The following is a 19959-nucleotide window of genomic DNA, read 5'->3' as shown; positions in this document are numbered from 1 at the left end:
GGAATTTCCCGGTTTTTTTTCCCGAATTGGACCTGGGTTTTTATCCGGTTTTTTGCCTCCCCCAGGAGATCACGAGGTTCTTGGGGTGGAGAGGGGTGATAGCGGTATAAAGGGGAGGGTAGTGTCTTGTGTTCTGTGTCTTGTGTCTACTGTTTGTGGGTAAGTGTGTCTGTTTAGTGTTCAGCCATGAGCGAATGGCGGTGCGGGCTCGATGGACCTGGTGGTCTGCTCTCGCACCTACTTTCTATGTTTCTATGTAAGTTCTGAACAAAGACTGCCCGTCCTTGGCCTTTAACTGTTTTCACCCTTATCCTCCCACTTGGGCTAGAGCCAATCAGTCGTATCTCTTGCTAATCTGCTGCTGCTGTTCCTCCCAAATCTACAGCAGTTCTCGTCACGAGTAAAAACGTCACGAGTTTACCTACCGTTAGCATTACGAGCTGCTACGAGACATCCACGAACTCCTACGGACCTTTGTGGATCTCTTCACAGAAAATTTGAAACTGCCTTTTCTCTGGTAAAGTGCCAATAAATGGATAGCACAAATACTACTGCCAATGCATAATCTTAAAATCAATTTTGACTTTAATTTAGTTCTACTAAAACCACATGCATACTCTTTATCTACTGTTTTAATTTATTTGGATTCCATAGAATACTATTGATCAATAGAATACTATTGATCTTTCGGAGGTACACAAAAATGCTGGCGAAACTCAGCGGGTGCAGCAGCATCTATGGAGCGAAGGAAATAGGCGACGTTTCAGCTTTCACCTGGTTTCACAGCTTGATATCAACATGTTTAATTACAACCTAATGTTATTTCACTAGGTTATCGAATAGATTTTTGTTAAAATTCCACTAATTACTTCTGCCAAAGTATGCCAAACCATACTTTGGTAATTTATCTTAATTTTAGCATGGATTACGTACATTCAGTTTTCATGCACAAAATGGGTTATTTCTTCAACTATGATATAAGGCATATGGCTTTTTGTTTCAATGACTTTGGTCTAGTTATCATATATTCAAGCAGTTAACTTGTACATCGTGAAAATTGTGATTCATGAATAAACTGTGTATGTTGTGACTTTGCCTTGTGGTAGCAATTCCTCCCATTCACACAGCAGAGTTGCTGCCCTACAGCACCAGTGACCCAGGTTCAGTCCTGACTAAGAATGCTTGCTTGTACGGAGTTTGTACGTTCTCCCCATGGCCTGTGTGGGGTTTCCTCCCGGATCTCCGGTTTACTCCCACACTACAAAGACATACAGATTTGTAGGTAAATTGGCTTGGTATAATAGTCCCTAGTGGGTGCAGCAGCATCTAGGACAGCATTAGTGTGCAGGGATTACTAGTCGGCGAGGACTCGGTGGGCCTTAGGACTTGTTTCTGCACTGTATCTTTAAAAATTATACTGTTAATCAGAAGAATTTCACAAACTATTATTCAACTGCTGGCCAAATCGTAAATCAAGTCCATTCATCCTTTCTAGATCAGGAATTATAGTACAGTAAATGTCAGACCAACATTAACTTGACCTTTCTGTTAAATCCATCCAGATATTCCTGTTCAATTCCTTTCAACTTATCTGCTTTAAATCGAATAGGTTTTCCTCAAATGGATTCTGCAACTCGGGTACAATCAACGGAAAGGGAAACTGCACTACCGTTTCAGCTTACTTCACTGGTGTAGCTGGTATTTCCAATTTTTCTTTTTAGTTCCATCAGCTGCTGATTTGACATTATTTCCTGCAATATTTGCAGAATAAATCAAAAGCAAGACCTTGATTACGTAATTTTTTTAATTTTTGTTAAAAATGCAGGACTTGTATTTTCAAAAACCTCAACACGTTGTTTATGATGGAATTATCTGCCCAGCTGACTCTAATCACCCACAAACCATAATATGAATTAGAATGAGTTTTGTGGCTTGCTTTGAGATTTGTTCAGTGGTGAGAATGTTGATCTCCTGGAGAGTTTTGGAATTATTTGTTTTTTTGCATACAACTTTTTGTATGCTTTAAATCAACCAGAAAAGGGAGAAGGCTAGAAAGAAAGATGAGCAAAAATGAATTTTAAACAACAAAAATTTCCTTTCCACCCCCTCACCCACCCTTTCTTCTTGTTCAATTGATGGGCTCCTCATACACCCAACTTTCCACCTTTCCACTAACCCCATCGGGGAATAAATACATTCAAAGACTTAATAGCCAAAGTAGGGAAATACACGGAATAAATATTCATTAAAGCTTCCCAATAAATGCTTTTCAGAAAAGCTACCAGAACTACTGCTGATAAAGGAATGTACTTCCTTGAGAGATTTGGTAAATGAAATATACACACTAGTCCGATTGCTGGATTCAATGTTCCAACATTCACAATGTTGAAAAAAGATATGCCACAATTCATCAAACGTTTAAAAAGAATAAATCAGAAGTAATCTTGAATTTATTCCTCAAATCTGTATGGTTATTTATCAGTATGTACAGCACATTTACAAATTATACAAATGTCAAAGCTGTATATACACTGGCAACAAACAAAATGTTCAGCAAATACTTCATTAGATGAGTGGTGTGTCACTGCACTCTATACTTGTAGAACCAGCACAGTCCCTTGGTGAAGTTCCATCCCAGTCCCAATGAAAGCAAGAAGAAAATGACCAGGAGGGCAAATGGATAAAGCAGGGCAACCGTGTTCTTCAGAAAGGGCAAAGCTGAAAGAAAAAATGTGTTACATCAGATTTATTTTTCATTTTTAAAGATCTCAGTCACTGGCAAGACTGGCATTTTTTGCCCATCCACACAACTGCCCTTGAACCATGTAGACAAACCATTTCAGGCTCAGATGCATCGATGGACCATAAACAGATCAGACAGATTTCCTTTAAAGAGGTTATTAAACCAGATGTTTTTACGACAATTCAACCGGTTCATGATCATAATATTAATACTAGCTTAAAAAAAAATCAGGGTGTTAATTGAATTTAAATTTCATAGCTGCAATGATGAAATTTGAATTTGGGCCTTTTTTGGATTCTTAGCCCAAGACTGGCTTGTTAATCTGGCATCTTAACCACTGTGCCGACACTGAACCAAGAAGAAATAAGTGGAAGGAAATGGAGTCAGTGAAAGGGAGGCTGCTCACATGAGAACAGTGGCGTTGATTCAGTTTTCTTACTCATTTAGCACTGGGGAAGTGAAAAATGCGTTCAGCTAATACCAAATGGAGACAGATCAATTGAAATTGCATGCATTGGTCATTCTGAGGAATCAGAAGCACTGATATTTAGACGAGTGCTTGAAACAACATTTTTAAAGATCTCAGTCACTGGCAAGACCGGCATTTTGGTGTATATGTTTTTTAAATATATAAATCAGTGTCTGCAATTCCTTGTGATAAGATGACATACAAAACCTAGGGTACTAGAGTACTAAAAAATTATATTTGTATAAACTGGTATGTGGCCTGCACAGATTGAGTTTCAGATCACAATTTATTATGCAAATTAAGTGGCTTGCTATAGTTTGGGCGAAGAGAGGCAAATGCACAGGCAAGAGCAAAGATGGACTAGTAATTCAAATTGCAACATATTGAGATTACAGGAAATAATAATATTAAGTCTCCATAATTTAGAGAGGCACAGCGACGCAGCTGGTAGAACCACTGCCTCACAGTGCCAGACCCGGGTTTGATCCTGACGTCGGGTTCTGTCTACATGGACTTTTCACATTCTCCCTGTGACCATGGCGACTTATTGGGCACATAAGCTGCAAGACTGAGCCATTAGGACTGGGAAGAATGCAGGTAAGGAATATTTTGGAACAATTATCCTGCAACTAGGAAATACAAGTCAGGGGTTGAGGAGAGACTAGATAGAGATATATAAAATTATGAGAGGCGTAGATGGGTAGACAGTCATACCTTTTTACCAGGATGAAAATGGCAAATACTAGAGGACATACTAGAGATATAATTGTGGAGTTTAAGTGCAATTTTGATAGAAACATGGATATGCAAGGAATGTAGGAATATGCATCATGTGTAGGTAGACGGGGTTAACATGGCATCATGTTCGGCAAGGATATTGTGGGCTTAAGGGCCCGTTTCTGTGCTGCACTGTTCTAAAATCCAAAAGGCCCTTTTCTGTGCTGTATAGATCTACGATTCAAAATTACCTGCCTTTTGTCTTTATTGTGTGACTAGTACTTTCTGTATGTAGTTGGTAGACCATATTAAACACTACAAGAAACTCTGAGCACAAAATGGGAAGAGGATTCATAAATTGGAGGTGCAAAGGGACTTGGGAGTGCTGGTGCAGGATTCCCAAAAAGTTAATTAGCAAGTTGAATATGTAGCAAGGGAGACAAATGCAATGTTAGCATTCATTTTGGGAGGACTAGAAAATAAAAGCAGGGATGTTAGTTTTATAAGGACCGGGTCAGACTGCATTTGGAGTATTGTGAGCAGTTTTGAGCCTCATATTTGAGGAGCGGTGAGCTGGCGTTGAAGAGGGTCCAGAGGAGGTTTACAAGAATGATCCCGGGGATGATTGGGTTATGATGAGCATTTGATGGCTCTGGGCCTGTACTCGCTGGAGTTTAGAAGAGGGGGGACCTCCTTGAAACTTACCAAATAAAGGCCTGGATTGGGTGGATGTGGAGAGGATGTTTCCACTTACCGAATAATGAAGGCTTGAATAAAGTGGATATGAAGAGGATGTTTCCACTAATGGGAGAGTCTAGGACCGGAGGGCTTCAGAATAAAAGGAAGTACCTTGATGAGGAGGAATTTCTCCAGCCAGAGGGTGGTGAATCTGTGGAATCCATTGCCACAGACGACTGTGGGGACAAAGTCGGTATTTTTAAAGCGGAGATTGACAGGTTTTATGATTAGTAAGGTTGCCAAAGGTTACAGGGAGAAGGCAGAAAAATGGAGTTGCGAGGGAAAGATCAGCCGTAATTGAATGCCAGATGAGACTCGATAGGCTGAATGGCCTAATTCTGCACCTAGGGCTTATGAACATAGAATTATTAAATCTCTGCAAGTTAGTTCCTTTCAAATGCCACGCAAAAAATGGACGTGAAACTTATGCTTACCACTGTATCCAAGAAAAGTAACGTAAATATAATATCCAATCCCAACCAGCCAGAAGACATTTCCAACAAAGCAACCAATAATTCCGTCCCTAATAATGACATCTGCAAAGAAATAAGATGTAAATACTTAAATGCATACAATATAAGCTCTATTTGCCTCCAAAAAAATTATTTTAAAACAGCTGCATGAAGAAATCAGAAAGCTGCAGTCAGACAAATAATCGGGAAAATATAGAACATTTATAAAATGCGGCAATACTGCCAGATTGATGCGAATGAAAAACATTCAGTCGATCAATGCCATGCTGGCTTGCTGTAGCGCAATGCAGCCAACCCCTTTCCCTCACATTGTTCTGCTCATCCTGAATTTATATTCCTTAAATGGATATCCAATTTCCTTTTGATCCTTTCTGCTTCCTTGAGTGAGTTTCAAGTCATTACCATTTGCTGCTGAAAGAGTTAATTCACCCTCAATCCACAAACCCCCATTGCAAACACTGCTCGCCATTGTGTGCCCATTCCCCATTATAACCTTTTGCTCAAAACCTTAATTCTCTGTCTCTGTTTTCAGAAAAGACTAATGGGAACAGTTTATCATTGACTACCTATCTAAGCCTGTCAAAATCTTGTACAACTTTTTCAAATTTTCTCTGATCCAATGAAAACCACATTTTTCCAAAACTAATCCTACAACTAAAATCCTTCATTCCTGGAACCAAGTTTTCTACCACCCAAAAACTACCTTTACTGCTGGATTCACCTGTCAGGTAAAAACTTAAATTAAAAAAAAAGAGCAGACCATTCAGCCCATTGCCCTACCCCCTCATTCAAAATGATTATGGCTGAACCTTACCTTTGGGGACTTTCCCCTATTAAGACTTCTGAAAGTCAAAATTAGAATTAGAATTTCCTTTATTGTCATTCAGACCTTACGGTCTGAACAAAATTTTGTGCCTGCAGTCATACATACAATACAATAATAAACAACAATAAACACAAGTTAACATCCACCACAGTGAGTCCTCCAAGCACCTCCTCACTGTGGTGGAGGCAAAAATCTTAGGGCTGCAGTCTCTTCCCTCCTCTTCTCCCTCTGCGCTGAGGCGATACCCCACCGGGCGATGGTACAAACAGTCCCGCGGCCCACCGAACCCCGCAAACGGGCTGGCTCAAACACCGCGGCCAAGGGTGGTCGAAGCTGCCGCCCGCCAGTCCAGCGGACGCAGCCGTTGGCCCGCAGCTGAACCCCGGACTCAGGTCACCACCGCCAGAACGCCGTCCCAGGCACCGGAGCACCGTTCCAGCCCCGAGCCAGATCGCCCTCACGTGAGTGCCGTACCTCCCTCGGGCTGGGCCGCCCCGACGGGAGCGCCGTACCTCCCTTGAGCTGGGTCGCCCTGACGGGAACGCCGTTCCACCCTCGGGCTGGGCCGCCCCGACGGGAGCGCCACAGCCCCTCACGGGAGAGTCTCAGCCCCGCGCCAGGCCGCCCTCACGGGAGCGTCACAGCCCCTCACGGGAGCGCCGTTCCAGCCCCGAGCCGGACCGCCCTCACGGGAGCGAGCCCAGGACAAGTTCTGACTGGCTCTGCCTCCGTAGTCTCGAGGTCGCCAGCTCCTCTATTAGGCCTCAGCACAGACGGAGGCAGAGAAGGGGGATACGACAAAAAAAGTCGCATTCCCCCGAAGGGAGAGACAGCAAGCCCCGTTTCAACCCCCCCCCCCCGCCCACATAAACACAACCTAAAAAACAAAAACTTAACTAGACAAAACGAAAAAAAACAACACAAAAAAGTAAAGACAAACGGACTGCAGGCGAGCCGCTGCTGCCAGGGCAGCGCCGCCATTCCGGCCAATATACAACATGCACATAATATACAACTTAAAAATTCTAACATCTGTCGAGCATTATTTCTATTTCTTAGTATCACTTCCTTAATAATAGATACTAGCATTTCCTTACTGCTGATGTCAAGTTAACAGGTCGGTAGTTCCTCATTTTATCTCTACCTGCATTCTTATATTTGCATTTGGTATATTCCAATCTGTAAAAACTTTTCTAGAATCTCTGGTACTTTGGAAAGTAACAATCTGTGTATCTACTAATTCTATCACCATTTCCTGGAAGGCAAGTCATCAGGTCCTGGGGAGATGTAAAATCAGCTTTTCTACTTGACCATGTTTATTCATCCTCCACCTGTGAAACCACCCTCTGGCTGAAATCAAACCCGAGACCTATGGAACAGCTTCCCACAAGAAACATGCAAGTCAGAGGCAGGAGAGAGATTTGGGAATAGCTTCTGTTGCTTATCAATGTCTGCACCAATGACACCATAACTAGCTCTGCTAGTTTTTAATTTCAAAAATCATTTATTTTCTTCCAACATTAAATTCTTGATGCTTTTTAATTTTGTAGTAAAGTTTGGAGACAAAACTAAGTGATTTTGTAATGCTTGGGAAAATATATATTTTTAATCAAAAGAATAAACTTACGGTTGATGAAGAACAATTGAATGAAATGCAATATTACAAGAAGTGGATAGAAAGCATTCAGATGAATGTCAAAGGCATAGCCCCATTCCACATCATAGCCTTTGCTCTGAGGCTTCATCAAATATCTGTTGGTGATACACCTGAAAACAAAATATGCACTATATAACAGCAACTTGGGGGCATATATTTTCAAATACAGGTTGGCTGTACTGTTAATTAGGATAAATAAAGTTACTGAATGCAAGAACAGCCTGAGGTTATGTTTTGGGGGGTTGGTGGGGCATGTTGGTCAGCATGGGCAAGTTGGGCCGAAGGGCCTACTTCCATGCTGTATGACTATAACTCGAAGTTAGTGACTGAAAATCCAATGATTCAGTATCATCAGCATTGTGAGGCAGGCAGTATAAGAAGCACAATAAATGGGAGTAAAAAAAAACTGAAGCTACAAGCTGGGGCACTCATGAATGTATGCAAGGCAAGGCTAACTAGGGATTCTTAATCAAAGGAATCAATGATTGAATGAATGAAGAACTAACAGCAGCTAGTAGGTCGATGGGTGTGCGAGATAGGGGAGGAGGAGTAATATTTAAATAACTTATTCCAGATACTTTTGAATACAAGATTACATTAGAGAGGCATGGTAGCAGCATTGGAAGGCTGGCTTCATAAGGGATTTGATAATTAAGGCAGAGCCCCTGAAACTTCAATTAAGAGTCCAGGAGGTCTGGAAAGTATCTTGGAAAGGTAGTGGAAAGATAAATCACTTGTGGCATATGTTGGAACCAACTACATTAAAACAAATAGGATAAAGTCACATCAAAGGACTTCCACAAGCATATTCTTATTCCAACTGCTAGTCAAGATGTTAAATTGATAACACAGTACGGATAAGTAAAAACAGTAAAAGTATGGTTGAAAATCTGGTCTGCAGTATAGTGGCATGGGGAGCAGACTAGATACCGAATTTTAGATTCAAGCCTAAACATCTTGACGCAATGTATGCTGCATTTACTCCAGGAGCCATTGGCGAACGATCTGTGCTCTATCCTCAGAACACTATGTACTGCAATGCAATCCACATCAAAGGAAATCTCATCACATTTTAATTGAAAATACAATATTTTGAATGAACTGTTAATTGGCACTAACATTCTGCAATACATTATTTTGGCCAATCACCCAATTTAACCAGTAGAATAATTTGATTTTTTTTAAAATGTGTGCAACTTCAAAATGTTATTTTAAAGCACCAATTATTTTCTGAGTTGTTATTTCATGACTTACTCAATGAACACTTTGTAAATCACAAATAGCATTGTAAATTAAAAAAAACCCAAGATAGAAACATTATATATCTTAACTATTCTTTCATTTACAATATTTCATTACAAAAAATACTAACTTATGCAGCTCCTGCTCAATTAAAAAAAAAAATGATTGAGCAACCAATTTTAAACAAGAAAATGACTATAGTATTTAAATAATTGTATTTTAATTTAGCATTAAGGCTGCAAGGAGTTCAGTTCAGTTATAGAGTACATCTTTAAATGTGCAAAAGCAGATTAAATTGTTCCACACTGGTTTGTGTGCACAGGAATTTTAAAAGCTAGATATAACAACATGCCACGGAAGGCTGTGGAGGCCAAGTCAGTGGATATTATTAAGGCAGAGATAGATAGATGCTTAATTAGTACAGATGTCAGAGGTTATGGGGAGAAGGCAGGAGAATGGGATTAGGAGGAAGAGGTAGATCAGCCATGATTGAATGGTGGAGTAGACTTGATGGGCCTAATTCTGCTATCACTTCTGGTCTTATGAACTATTTTTAAAACTTACCACATTAATGTTGCGATCAGTAGTCCAACTCCGATGCAGTCAATGAATACGACCCACAGTAAAAGCTTTATTGTTTCAAAAAATCCCATTCCTAATACAAATCCAAAACCAATGGTGGAAGCTGCAAAGACAAATTCATCCCCATGTTGAATTCTTCCAGATCTACACACAATGTATTACTTTCACTTCTTCATCCAACCACTCAACTGCAAATTACAATTTTAAAGTAGGTGAAATTCTCCACTTATTATTCCCTTTCTCCTCCTCAACATTTACATCTCATTATCAACGAGCTCTGTAGTCATCTAATGATGTTTTTGCACTATCGAGTATCTGATTCACATGTTTTGAAGGTTCTTCATTTTTTTAAATTGATTTGCATGTTTCAGATGCATTACAATAATAGCTACCTCACTGAGGAAATCAAAGTCAGACCATTATACAGTACAATGTTTGTAGGTCAATAAAGTAAGGCATGTTTCTTCCAGACACAACATAGCATTAGATATGGGACCATGGTAGGGTTGTGCAATAGTTTTACAGCAGTTGTACTAAAGAACAAGCAATTCAGTTGCAACTAAACTTGGAACACTAGCATTCATTTCACTTCAACAGTGAATCTCAAGGGAAATTAATAGAATCAGATCAGGCTTTAAAAAGCTTAAATGAAGATTAAAAGTGAAAATTCTGTGTTTAATGACTAAATAGCAAGGAGACATAATTTTAGGATTAACTAAAAGGATTAAAGAGAGATTCAATGAATATTCTTAGAAAGGACTGTCAGGAAATTGACATATTGTTCCGAGTGGAAAATATACCGTAGTGAGAGTTATAAAAGCAAATAAAGTAAGAAATAGAATGAGTGTGGGAGAATAGTCCTAATTTGCATTGACATTTCAATGATTTTACGACAAGTCAATTCTAGAACAGTGAATATATTTCATTCTCTCAATAAATAAGCTGCTGTATTTTTATCTTCAATCTTCTCGCAAAAATACAAATTTTAAAATTCACAGTTTAAAACTGAAGTACCTTGTACAACCGTGTGATATTAGGCTTTACATCATCACAGATGTCCAATAATTGGACTTTTTGAAATTGATTTTTTTTTCTCCTAATGGATACTTACCACATAACCAGATACTAAGCAAAACTAGGAAGGCTGGGTCATCTCTGGCCCATTGGTCTTTAGTCTGTTTTCTGTAATGAAAGTTTCTATATACCATTTGTGGAGATGTAAATAGGTATAACATTTGCCATATAGCAAATTCAAAATCCATTTGTTTAAAACGAAAAAGGCGTCTGAGATACTTGTAGCGCTTGGCTCCAGCTGTATATCGTGCAGAATCACTGGAATTTGGGGCTCCATTCCCCTGACTGCTAGGATTATATGTTGTCGTTGGTAACATTTTTGCTGCGAATATAAAAACAGGAGTTTTGGTCAAGATTTTATGAAAACTAAATTCGATTTTTAGTAACTTTTCGCTTTAATTAAGCATCTCTATGTGGAAAACACACCCAAACACACGCGAGTACGCATACACACACACTAAAGTGGACGGGATATATACAAAATAAGATTAAATCTGCAGACTTTACTTTGGATAGAGCCTACATAAGATTTTATGAAGGACAAACAAGTTAAACATGAAAATAGCAAATCTTTTCATGTCCATATTAGTAACATCAGGATGTTGTCACTAAAGCAATGGCATAAGAGTTATGGAGACCATTCACAGAGCAAACTCATTTTTTCGAAGGTAGACACAAAATGCTGGAGTAACTCAGCGGGACAGGCAGCATCTCTGGAGAGAAGGAATGGGGGACGTTTCGGGTCTCGACCCGAAATGTCACTCATTCTTCGCTCCAGAGATGCTGCCTGTCCCACTGTGTTACTCCAGCATTTTGTGTCTAACTTCGATTTAAACTAGCATCTGCACTTCTTTGCTACAAACTAATTTTCTTGTTTGGGCTGTTACGAGATGATTTTGTAAAACATCAACAAAAACTGAGACTTTAAACTCACTCCAATTAACCAGTCTCTAAAACAAGTACACCTCAAAGCTTACTTTGAAAGACTAAAAATGATTTGTAATCACTGCAACTACCTAACACAAAATTAAAATGTGGAAATATGTACGTACTATCTGTGGGAAGGGACAATTTGGAGATAAGATCCTTTCACTAGAATTCACCGACCACAAAGTTAACGCTATTTCTCTCTCCATAAATGCAGCGCGTCTCGAAAGTGTTGTGTCGTTAAATTCAGGTGTTCAGCATTGTCAGTATTTTGCTTTTATGTGAAGTGTTAATATACTGTACATACCCAGAAGGTTACCAAAATTACATGTGGTCAAAAGTAAGCCAGCGCTTCCAAAGTTTACCTTATTCAGAATTAGTATTTAGAAAAATGCCCCAACACATTTATGACTTTACTTAAAATATTTTAAAACATATCATTGCTACCCTCACTGAAGAATACCAGTATGGTATGAATACCTAAAAGACTTCCCCCTCATCCTTAATCTGTGGCCCCTTGTTCTGATTGTTCCCAACATCGGGAACAATCTTCCTGCATCTAGCCTGTCCAACCCCTTAAGAATTTTGTAAGTTTCTATAAGATCCCCCCTCAATCTAGTACTTTAAAGGAACATGATTATCCCAGTTGCATTCCAACTATGATCCGGGCATGGTTCAACAACAGCAAGCCCTGGTTCACAGCAGAACTCCGACGATCTTAAGAGGAGGCCTACAGGAGTGGGGATGCAGACCTCTACAGGCAGGCCAAGTACAAGCTGAGAAGAGGAATCAAAGCTGCCAAGGAAACATACTCTGAGAAGTTGAGGAGCAAGTTCTCAGCTAGTAACTCTTCTTCAGTTTGGAAGGGCTTGCAAGAAATTACCAGCTACAAGAGGATAGTCCCCCGCTCTTTGGACAATCGTCAGCTGACCAACGACCTGAATGAGTTTTACTGCAGGTTTGAAAATCAGAAATGTAACCCTGGTACCCCCTCCCCCCTACCCAACCAACACAGCCAGACCCCAGTCTGCAAAGAATGGACCCTGCACCCTCTCCTTCCCATTCACTTCACACCTACTTAAGGCAAGACTCCAGTATGAAAAGACTGCACCATTTCCCACCCCAACCAACACTTCACACCCATTCACAGCCTGACCTCAGTCTGCAAAGACTGGGCCCTTCTACACCCACCCCCCTCCAATCACCACTTCACACCCAATTACCCACACCCTCCTTGCTGAACAACATCACTTCATCAACAATAAAAATAGAGGAGGTGGAGAGGCTTTTCAGAAGACAGAAAAGCAGGAAATCTCCAGGACCTGACAATGTTTCCCCCTCGACTCTCAAGGTCGGTGCCAAACAACTTCACAGACATTTTCAACCTGTCCCTGCAAAACTGTCCCTGCCTGCTTCAAAGTCTCCACTATTGTCCCTGTACCTAATAAGGCAAGGATTACTTGTCTTAATGACTACAGGCCCGTCGCACTGACCACTGTAGTCATGAAGACACTTGAAAGGCTAATGCTGGCCAAGCTGAAAAATATCACGATCCCCCTGCTGGACCCTATGCAGTTTGCATATCGGGCCAATAGATCTGTGGATGATGCAGTCAACCTGGGCCTGCACTTCATCCTACAGCACCTAAACCGCCACGGGACGTATGCGAGGATCCTGTTTCAACACCATAGCTCTGCATTCAACACCACTGTGCCAGAGCTACTACACTCCAAACTTTCTGAGTTGACTGTGCCTGAACCCCTCTGTCGGTGGATCACCAGCTTCCTGACAGACAGGAAACAGCATGTGAGGCTGGGAAAGCACATCTCGGACCCGCAATCGCTCAGCATAGGAGCACCGCAAGGCTGCGTACTCTCTCCTCTCCTCTACTCTCTCTACACTAATAACTGCACCTCCACAAACACCTCTGTTAAGCTTCTCAGTTTGCGGACGACACAACCCTGATTGGACTGATCCAGGATGGGGAGGAATCTGCCTACAGACAGGAAGTGTCACAGTTGCCGTCCTGGTGCCATCCCAACAACCTAGAGCTCAATGCTCTTAAGACAGTGGAATTGATTGTAGGCTTTAGGAGAACTCCCCCTCCCCTCACTCACCATCAACAACACCACAGTCACATCTGTGGAGTCCTGGGAACCATAGTCCTGGGAACCATCATCTCCAAGGATCTTAAGTGGGGGGGCTACCATTGACTCCACAGACAAAAATGCACAATAGAGGATGTACTTCCTATGGCAGCTGAGGAAGCACAATCTGCCACAGGCAATGATGGTCCAATTCTACATGGCCATCGTAGAGTCTGTCCTCACCTTCTCCATCATGGTCTGGTTTGGCTCAGTCATCAAGCACGACATCCGGAGGTTGCAGCGAATCATCTGATCAGCTGAAAAGGTTATTGGCTGCAACCTTCCCTCCATTGATGAACTGTACACTGCAAGGGCCAGGAAGCGAGTGGGCAAGATCATCTCCGGCCCCTCTCACCCTGGCCACAAACTCTTTGAATCACTTCCCTCTGGAAGACGACTCCGGACTGTCAAAGCTGCCACAGCCAGCCATAAAAACAGCTTTTAATCCACGAGTAGTTGCTCTACTCAACAGCCAAAAATCTGTAGCCTCCCTTTGATCTGGTATTTTGTTGGTTCACATGCTTGATCAATGGTGTTTTATTATTAATGTTTAGTGTTTTCTGAGTCATTCGTAACTGTCACTATATGTCATGTTGTTACTTGTGGGCGAAGCACCAAGGCAAATACCTTGTGTGTGAATACTTGGCCAATAAACTTACTTATTTACTAACTATACTTACTTACACAAAGGTTTACAAGATCTCGACTGGTTTAGATGGAGAAGATAAGGGGACCTGTTCCTTTTGGCAGAGGGTTTAAGCTCAGGGACCAAATATTTAAAATTCTATGTAAAAGGTGAGGAGTGGTGTAGGAGGAACAACCTGTTGCTTTTAACATAGAAAATGGGTGCGGCTCTTCATATTGACCATTCAATATGATTCAATAAAAACAAGGGTTCTGAACTTAAAAAAAGGTAACTTTGAGGGTATGAGACGTGAATTGGCCAAGATTGACTGGCAATTGATTCTTAAAGTGTTGACGGTGGATATGCAATGGAAGGCATTTAAAGACTGCATGGATGAACTTCAACAATTGTTCATCACAGTTAGGCAAAATAATAAATCAGGGAAGGTAGTGCATCTGTGGATAACAAGGGGAATCAGGGATAGTATCAAAACAAATGATGAAGTACAAATTAGCCAGAAAAAGCAACCTACCAGAGGACTGGGAGAAATTCAGAGTCCAGCAGAGGAGGACAAAGGGCTTAATTAGGAAAGGGGAAATAGATCATGAAAGAAAACTGGCAGGGAACATAAAAACTGACTGCAAAAGTTTTTATAGATATGTGAAGAAGAAATGATTAGTTAAAACAAATGTAGGTCCCTTGCAGTCAGAAACAGGTGAATTGATCATGGGTAACAAGGACATGGCAGACCAATTGAATAACTACTTTGGTTCTGTCTTCACTAAGGAAGACATAAATAATCTGACGGAAATAGCAGGGGACAGCGGGTCAAATGAAATGGAGGAACTGAGTGAAATCCAGGTTAGCAAGGAAGTGGTGTTAGGTAAATTGAATGGATTAAAGGCCGATAAATCCCCAGGACCAGATAGGCTGCATCCCAGAGAACTTAAGGAAGTAGCCCCAGAAATAGTGGATGCATTAGTGATAATTTTTCAAAACTCCTTAGATTCTGGAGTAGTTCCTGAGGATTGGAGGGTAGCTAATGTAACTCCACTTATTAAAAGGGAGAGAGAAAACGGGGAATTACAGACCAGTTAGTTGAACATCGGTAGTGGGGAAACTGCTAGAGTCAGTTATCAAAGATGGGATAGCAGCACTTGGAAAGTGGTGAAATCATTGGCCAAAGTCAGCATGGATTTATGAAAGGTAAATCATGTCTTACGAATCTTATAGAATTTTTCGAGGATGTAACTAGTAGAGTGGACAAGGGAGAACCAGTGGATGTGTTATATCTGGACATTTAGAAGGCGTTCGACAAGGTCCCACATAAGAGATTAGTATACAAACTTAAAGCACACGGTATTGGGGGTTCAGTATTGATATGAATAGAGAACTGGCTGGCAAACAGGAAGCAAAGAGTAGGAGTAAACGGGTCCTTTTCAGAATGGCAGGCAGTGACTAGTGGGGTACCGCAAGGCTCAGTGCTGGGACCCCAGCTATTTACAATATATATTAATGATTTGGACGAGGGAATTGAATGCAACATCTCCAAGTTTGCGGATGACACGAAGCTGGGGGACAGTGTTAGCTGTGAGGAGGATGCTAGGAGGCTGCAAGGTGACTTGGATAGGTTGGGTGAGTGGCAAATGCATGGCAGATGCAGTATAATGTGGATAAATGTAAGGTTATCCACTTTGGTGGCAAAAACAGGAAAGTAGACTATTATTTGAATGGTGGCCGATTAGGAAAAGGGGAGATGCAACGAGACCTGGGTGTCATGGTACACCAGTCATTGAAAGTAGGCATGCAGGTGCAGCAGGCAGTGAAGAAAGCAAATGGTATGTTAGCATTCATAGCAAAAGGATTTGAGTATAGAAGCAGGGAGGTTCTACTGCAGTTGTACAGGGTCCTGGTGAGACCACACCTGGAGTATTGCGTACAATTTTGGTCTCCAAATCTGAGGAAAGACAATCTTGCCATAGAGGGAGTACAGAGAAGGTTCACCAGACTGATTCCTGGGATGTCAGGACTTTCATATTAAGAAAGACTGGATTGACTCGGCTTGTACTCGCTAGAATTTAGAAGATTGCGGGGAGATCTTATAGAAACTTACAAAATTCTTAAGGGGTTGGACAGGCTAGATGCAGGAAGATTGTTCCCAATGTTGGGGAAGTCCAGGACAATTGGTCACAGTTTAAGGATAAAGGGGAAATCTTTTAGGACCGAGATGAGAAAAAAAAATTCACGCAGCGAGTGGTGAATCTCTGGAACTCTCAACCACAGAAGGTAGTTGAGGCCAGTTCATTTGCTATATTTAAGAGGGAGTTAGATGTGGCCCTTGTGGCTAAAGGGATCAGGGGGTATGGAGAGAAGGCAGGTACAGGATACTGAGTTGGATGATCAGCCATGATCATATTAAATAGCGGTGCGGCTCGAAGGGCTGAATGGCCTACTCCGGCACCTATTTTCTATGTTTCTATGATCATGGCTGATCATTCAAAATCAGAACCCCGTTCTGGCTTTGTCCCCATATCCCTTGATTCCCTTAGCCCTAAGAGAGAAATCTAACTTTCTCTTGAAAAACAGAGTGTTTTAGACTAGAGTAGTTATAATGTAGAATTAAGTACCTATGGGTGATGGTGTTGAGCTATAACTTTGCCTTGAACACTATAATCCCAACCAAACAGCTGGACCTAGGCGTTAGTATCCCCTCTGCCTCTGGATCATAAGGTCATAAGTGGTAGGAGCAGAATTAGGCCTTTTGGCCCATTAAGTCTACTCCGCCATTCATTCATGGCTTGGTTCTTGGTCCTCCAAAATATTCCAAATGGAATTTAAACTGGAGGTGGTGAAGGGAGGGCTTAAGCCTGATGGCTAATCTTCTCCCACTTAACCCCATTCTCCTGCCTTCTCCCCATAAACCTCTGACACCTGTATTAATCAAGAAACTACCATCTCTGCCTTAAATATATCCACTGACTTGGCCCCCACAGCCTTCTGTGGAATTCCAGATTGGCCAACCTCTGACTAAAGAAATTCCTTCCTAAAAGAACGTCTTTTAACTCTGAAGCTATGACCTCTGGTCCTAGACTCTCCAACTAATGGAAACATCCTCTCCACATCCACTCTATCCAACATACTATTCTGTGCATTTCAAAGACGTCCCCCCCTCATTCTTCTAAACTCCAGCGAGTATTGGCCAGGTGCCGTCAAAAGATCATCCAATGTTAACCTACTCATTGTAAACCTCTTCTGGACCTCCTCCAGAGCTAGCACATCCACCCTCAGATATGGTGCCCAAAATTGCTCACAATATTCCAAATGTGGCCTTATGGAGCCTCAGTATTACATCACTGTTTTTTGTATACAAGCCCTCTCAAAATAAAATGCTAGCATTACGTTTGCTTTCTTGATCCTTGATCCTTCAGGATCCTTGACTTCCCGACCCATGGATACCAATTACTGAGGATAGGTGACTAAATATCTGAACAGTCCACCAAAGCCCACTTGATCTCCTGGTTGCTAAACATTTTAACTCCTCTTTCCATTCCCACATTGACCTTATTGTCCTAGACCTCCTCTATTGCCAGAGAGAGACCATACAAAAATTGAAGGAACAACACCTCATAGTCCGCTTCCAACCCAGTGGTATGAAAATTGAATTCTCCAATTTTAGGTAATTACAAAACCCTCCCCCCCATGTTCTATCTGAACTCACACCTATTTCTCCCCTCCCAATGACATTCCTTACTATGCCTTCACAATTCACAACTCTTCAATCCTTTTGTCTCACTCCTATATTTTCATCTCTCGCGTTTGTCCACCAACTGCCTATCTAACACCCTCCCCCTCACCTGTATGCACCTGCCAGGCTTTACCCTGTCCCTCCTATTTTCCAGCTATCTTTCCCCTCCCCACCCCATCCCCATAATGAGTCAGCAAGGATGCGTTCTTAGCCTCTTATGGTACTATCTAAACACTCCCGACTGTGTGGCAAAATTCTGCCCTAATTCCATTTACAAATTTGCAATGACACCATGGCAGTGGGTCTGATCTTTACCAATAACAAGACAGTAAAGGAAGGAGATGCTTTGCGTTTCCTTGGGAAAGCAACCAACATAAATCAAGGACCTTTTCCATTCCGTTCACCCAATCTTCTCCCCTCTCCCGTGGGCAGAAGTTACAAAAGTTTGAAAGCAAGTAGCACCAGATTAAGAGACGACTTTCACACTGCTAATATCAAACAATTGAATGATCCACCCATAAACTAGGGTGTAGTCCCAATCTTCAAATCTACCTTACAAATCTTGGACTTTTTCATTGTAACCATTACACTATAATGATGTTATATTATATTCAGCACTCTGGTATTTCTTGCACTACCAGTTGTACTTGTATATGGCTTGATTATACTCATGTATAGTATGGTTTAATTTGACTGGATACCACAAAAGGCTTTTCATTGTACCACAGTGCACATGACAATAATAAACTAATACCAATCAGTCCTTCAGAGGGAATTGAATAATTGACAGAAAATAATTTGAAAGATGCCTGGATGTGGCAGGGAAAGGAGATTGACAAGATGCCTTTACCAAGAGCCTCAATGTGCCACACGTCTTAATAATTCAATGAATTTGGTCTAATTTCCTCCGCAAAATTCCAAATGGTTGTCCTAAGTATGAATGGTGCAGGAAGTACCCAGATGATTTTCCAGAAAGCTGTTACCTTTTGCATCAGGCCAATGATCATAAAGCTGGTAATAAAATAACATTTTCAAACTGTTTGGTGTTCCCTACTGTGAAATGCATAACTTTTACAATTTTATTAATTCTCATAAATTCTCCCTGAAAACTATTTAGGTGATACTTTATATTTTATTTTCTCCCCTGAAAACATACATCTTAAACCCTCTGCATTAACCGAGACCTGTTCCATCTGACCGTGGCAAAGTGATCATACGACTGATCCCCCATCCCACACCAAAACAGAGTTATCATCAGACACAAAAGGCTGGAGTGACTCAGGGGTCTGGTAGCATCTCTGGAGAAAATGAATTATGAATGATCTCTATCCGTAACTTTGCCTCTTCCTTTTCTCCAGAGATGCTGCCTGACCAACTAAGTTCCTTTTCTCCAGATATGCTGCCTGACCAACTAAGTTAGTCCATATTCTGTGTAAATTGGCATCTGCAATTCCTTCTTACATACATATCAGCAGACAAACATTGCCTCTCTTAATTGCCTCTGTCAATGAGAAACCCACCACCTCACTAAGCCACCCATGGGAGCGGGTGACAGTCTCAGATCTTCATCGTGGATGAAGTGGAACCGATCAGCACACGGCTAATCTGAAGTCTGAAGAAGGGTTCAGACACCATATTACTCCAGCATTTGTGTCTATCCTCGGTATAAAACCAGCATCTGCAGTTCATTCCTGCACGATTACGATTAGCACACGGCGTTTGCCATAAGCTTCCTCGCGGAGGCCCATCGCCCTGCAGCCGCCCGATGAGCTGGCGATGCAAACTGCTCACCTCCCCCACCCCCCAACGTTATCATCTTACCTCAGGGTGCGTTTAACCCCCCAACTAATCAAATCCCCGCGGCGGACGGGGAGAGTGGGAGGGGGGTTGAAGGGCGGACACAAGCTTGCAAGCTTCCGCACACAAACCCTTCACTTTTTCCCTTCAGCCCGATCGCCAAACAAACAGGCCAGCAGCGAGGCGGACGACGCCAC

At 41.6% G+C, this 19959-nt stretch overlaps 1 protein-coding gene across 1 annotated transcript; it reads right to left on the bottom strand.

The window, feature by feature from the left end:
- Positions 1-1790: 1790 nt before the first annotated feature.
- Positions 1791-19941, bottom strand: unc50 (unc-50 homolog (C. elegans)). Its single transcript, XM_055636543.1, has 6 exons — positions 19787-19941; positions 10559-10843; positions 9430-9550; positions 7594-7733; positions 5102-5203; positions 1791-2718 (listed from the first exon to the last, which is right to left on the bottom strand). Exons 2-6 carry the CDS (start codon positions 10836-10838, stop codon positions 2582-2584), a joined length of 780 nt encoding a protein of 259 aa, XP_055492518.1. The 5' UTR covers positions 10839-10843; positions 19787-19941; the 3' UTR covers positions 1791-2581.
- Positions 19942-19959: the final 18 nt, after the last annotated feature.

Source organism: Leucoraja erinacea, chromosome 6 (assembly GCF_028641065.1).
Source record: "Leucoraja erinacea ecotype New England chromosome 6, Leri_hhj_1, whole genome shotgun sequence".
Taxonomy (NCBI): domain Eukaryota; kingdom Metazoa; phylum Chordata; class Chondrichthyes; order Rajiformes; family Rajidae; genus Leucoraja; species Leucoraja erinaceus.
The sequence above is the reverse complement of the archived record's forward strand: the minus strand, read 5'-3'. Positions and strand labels throughout refer to the sequence as shown.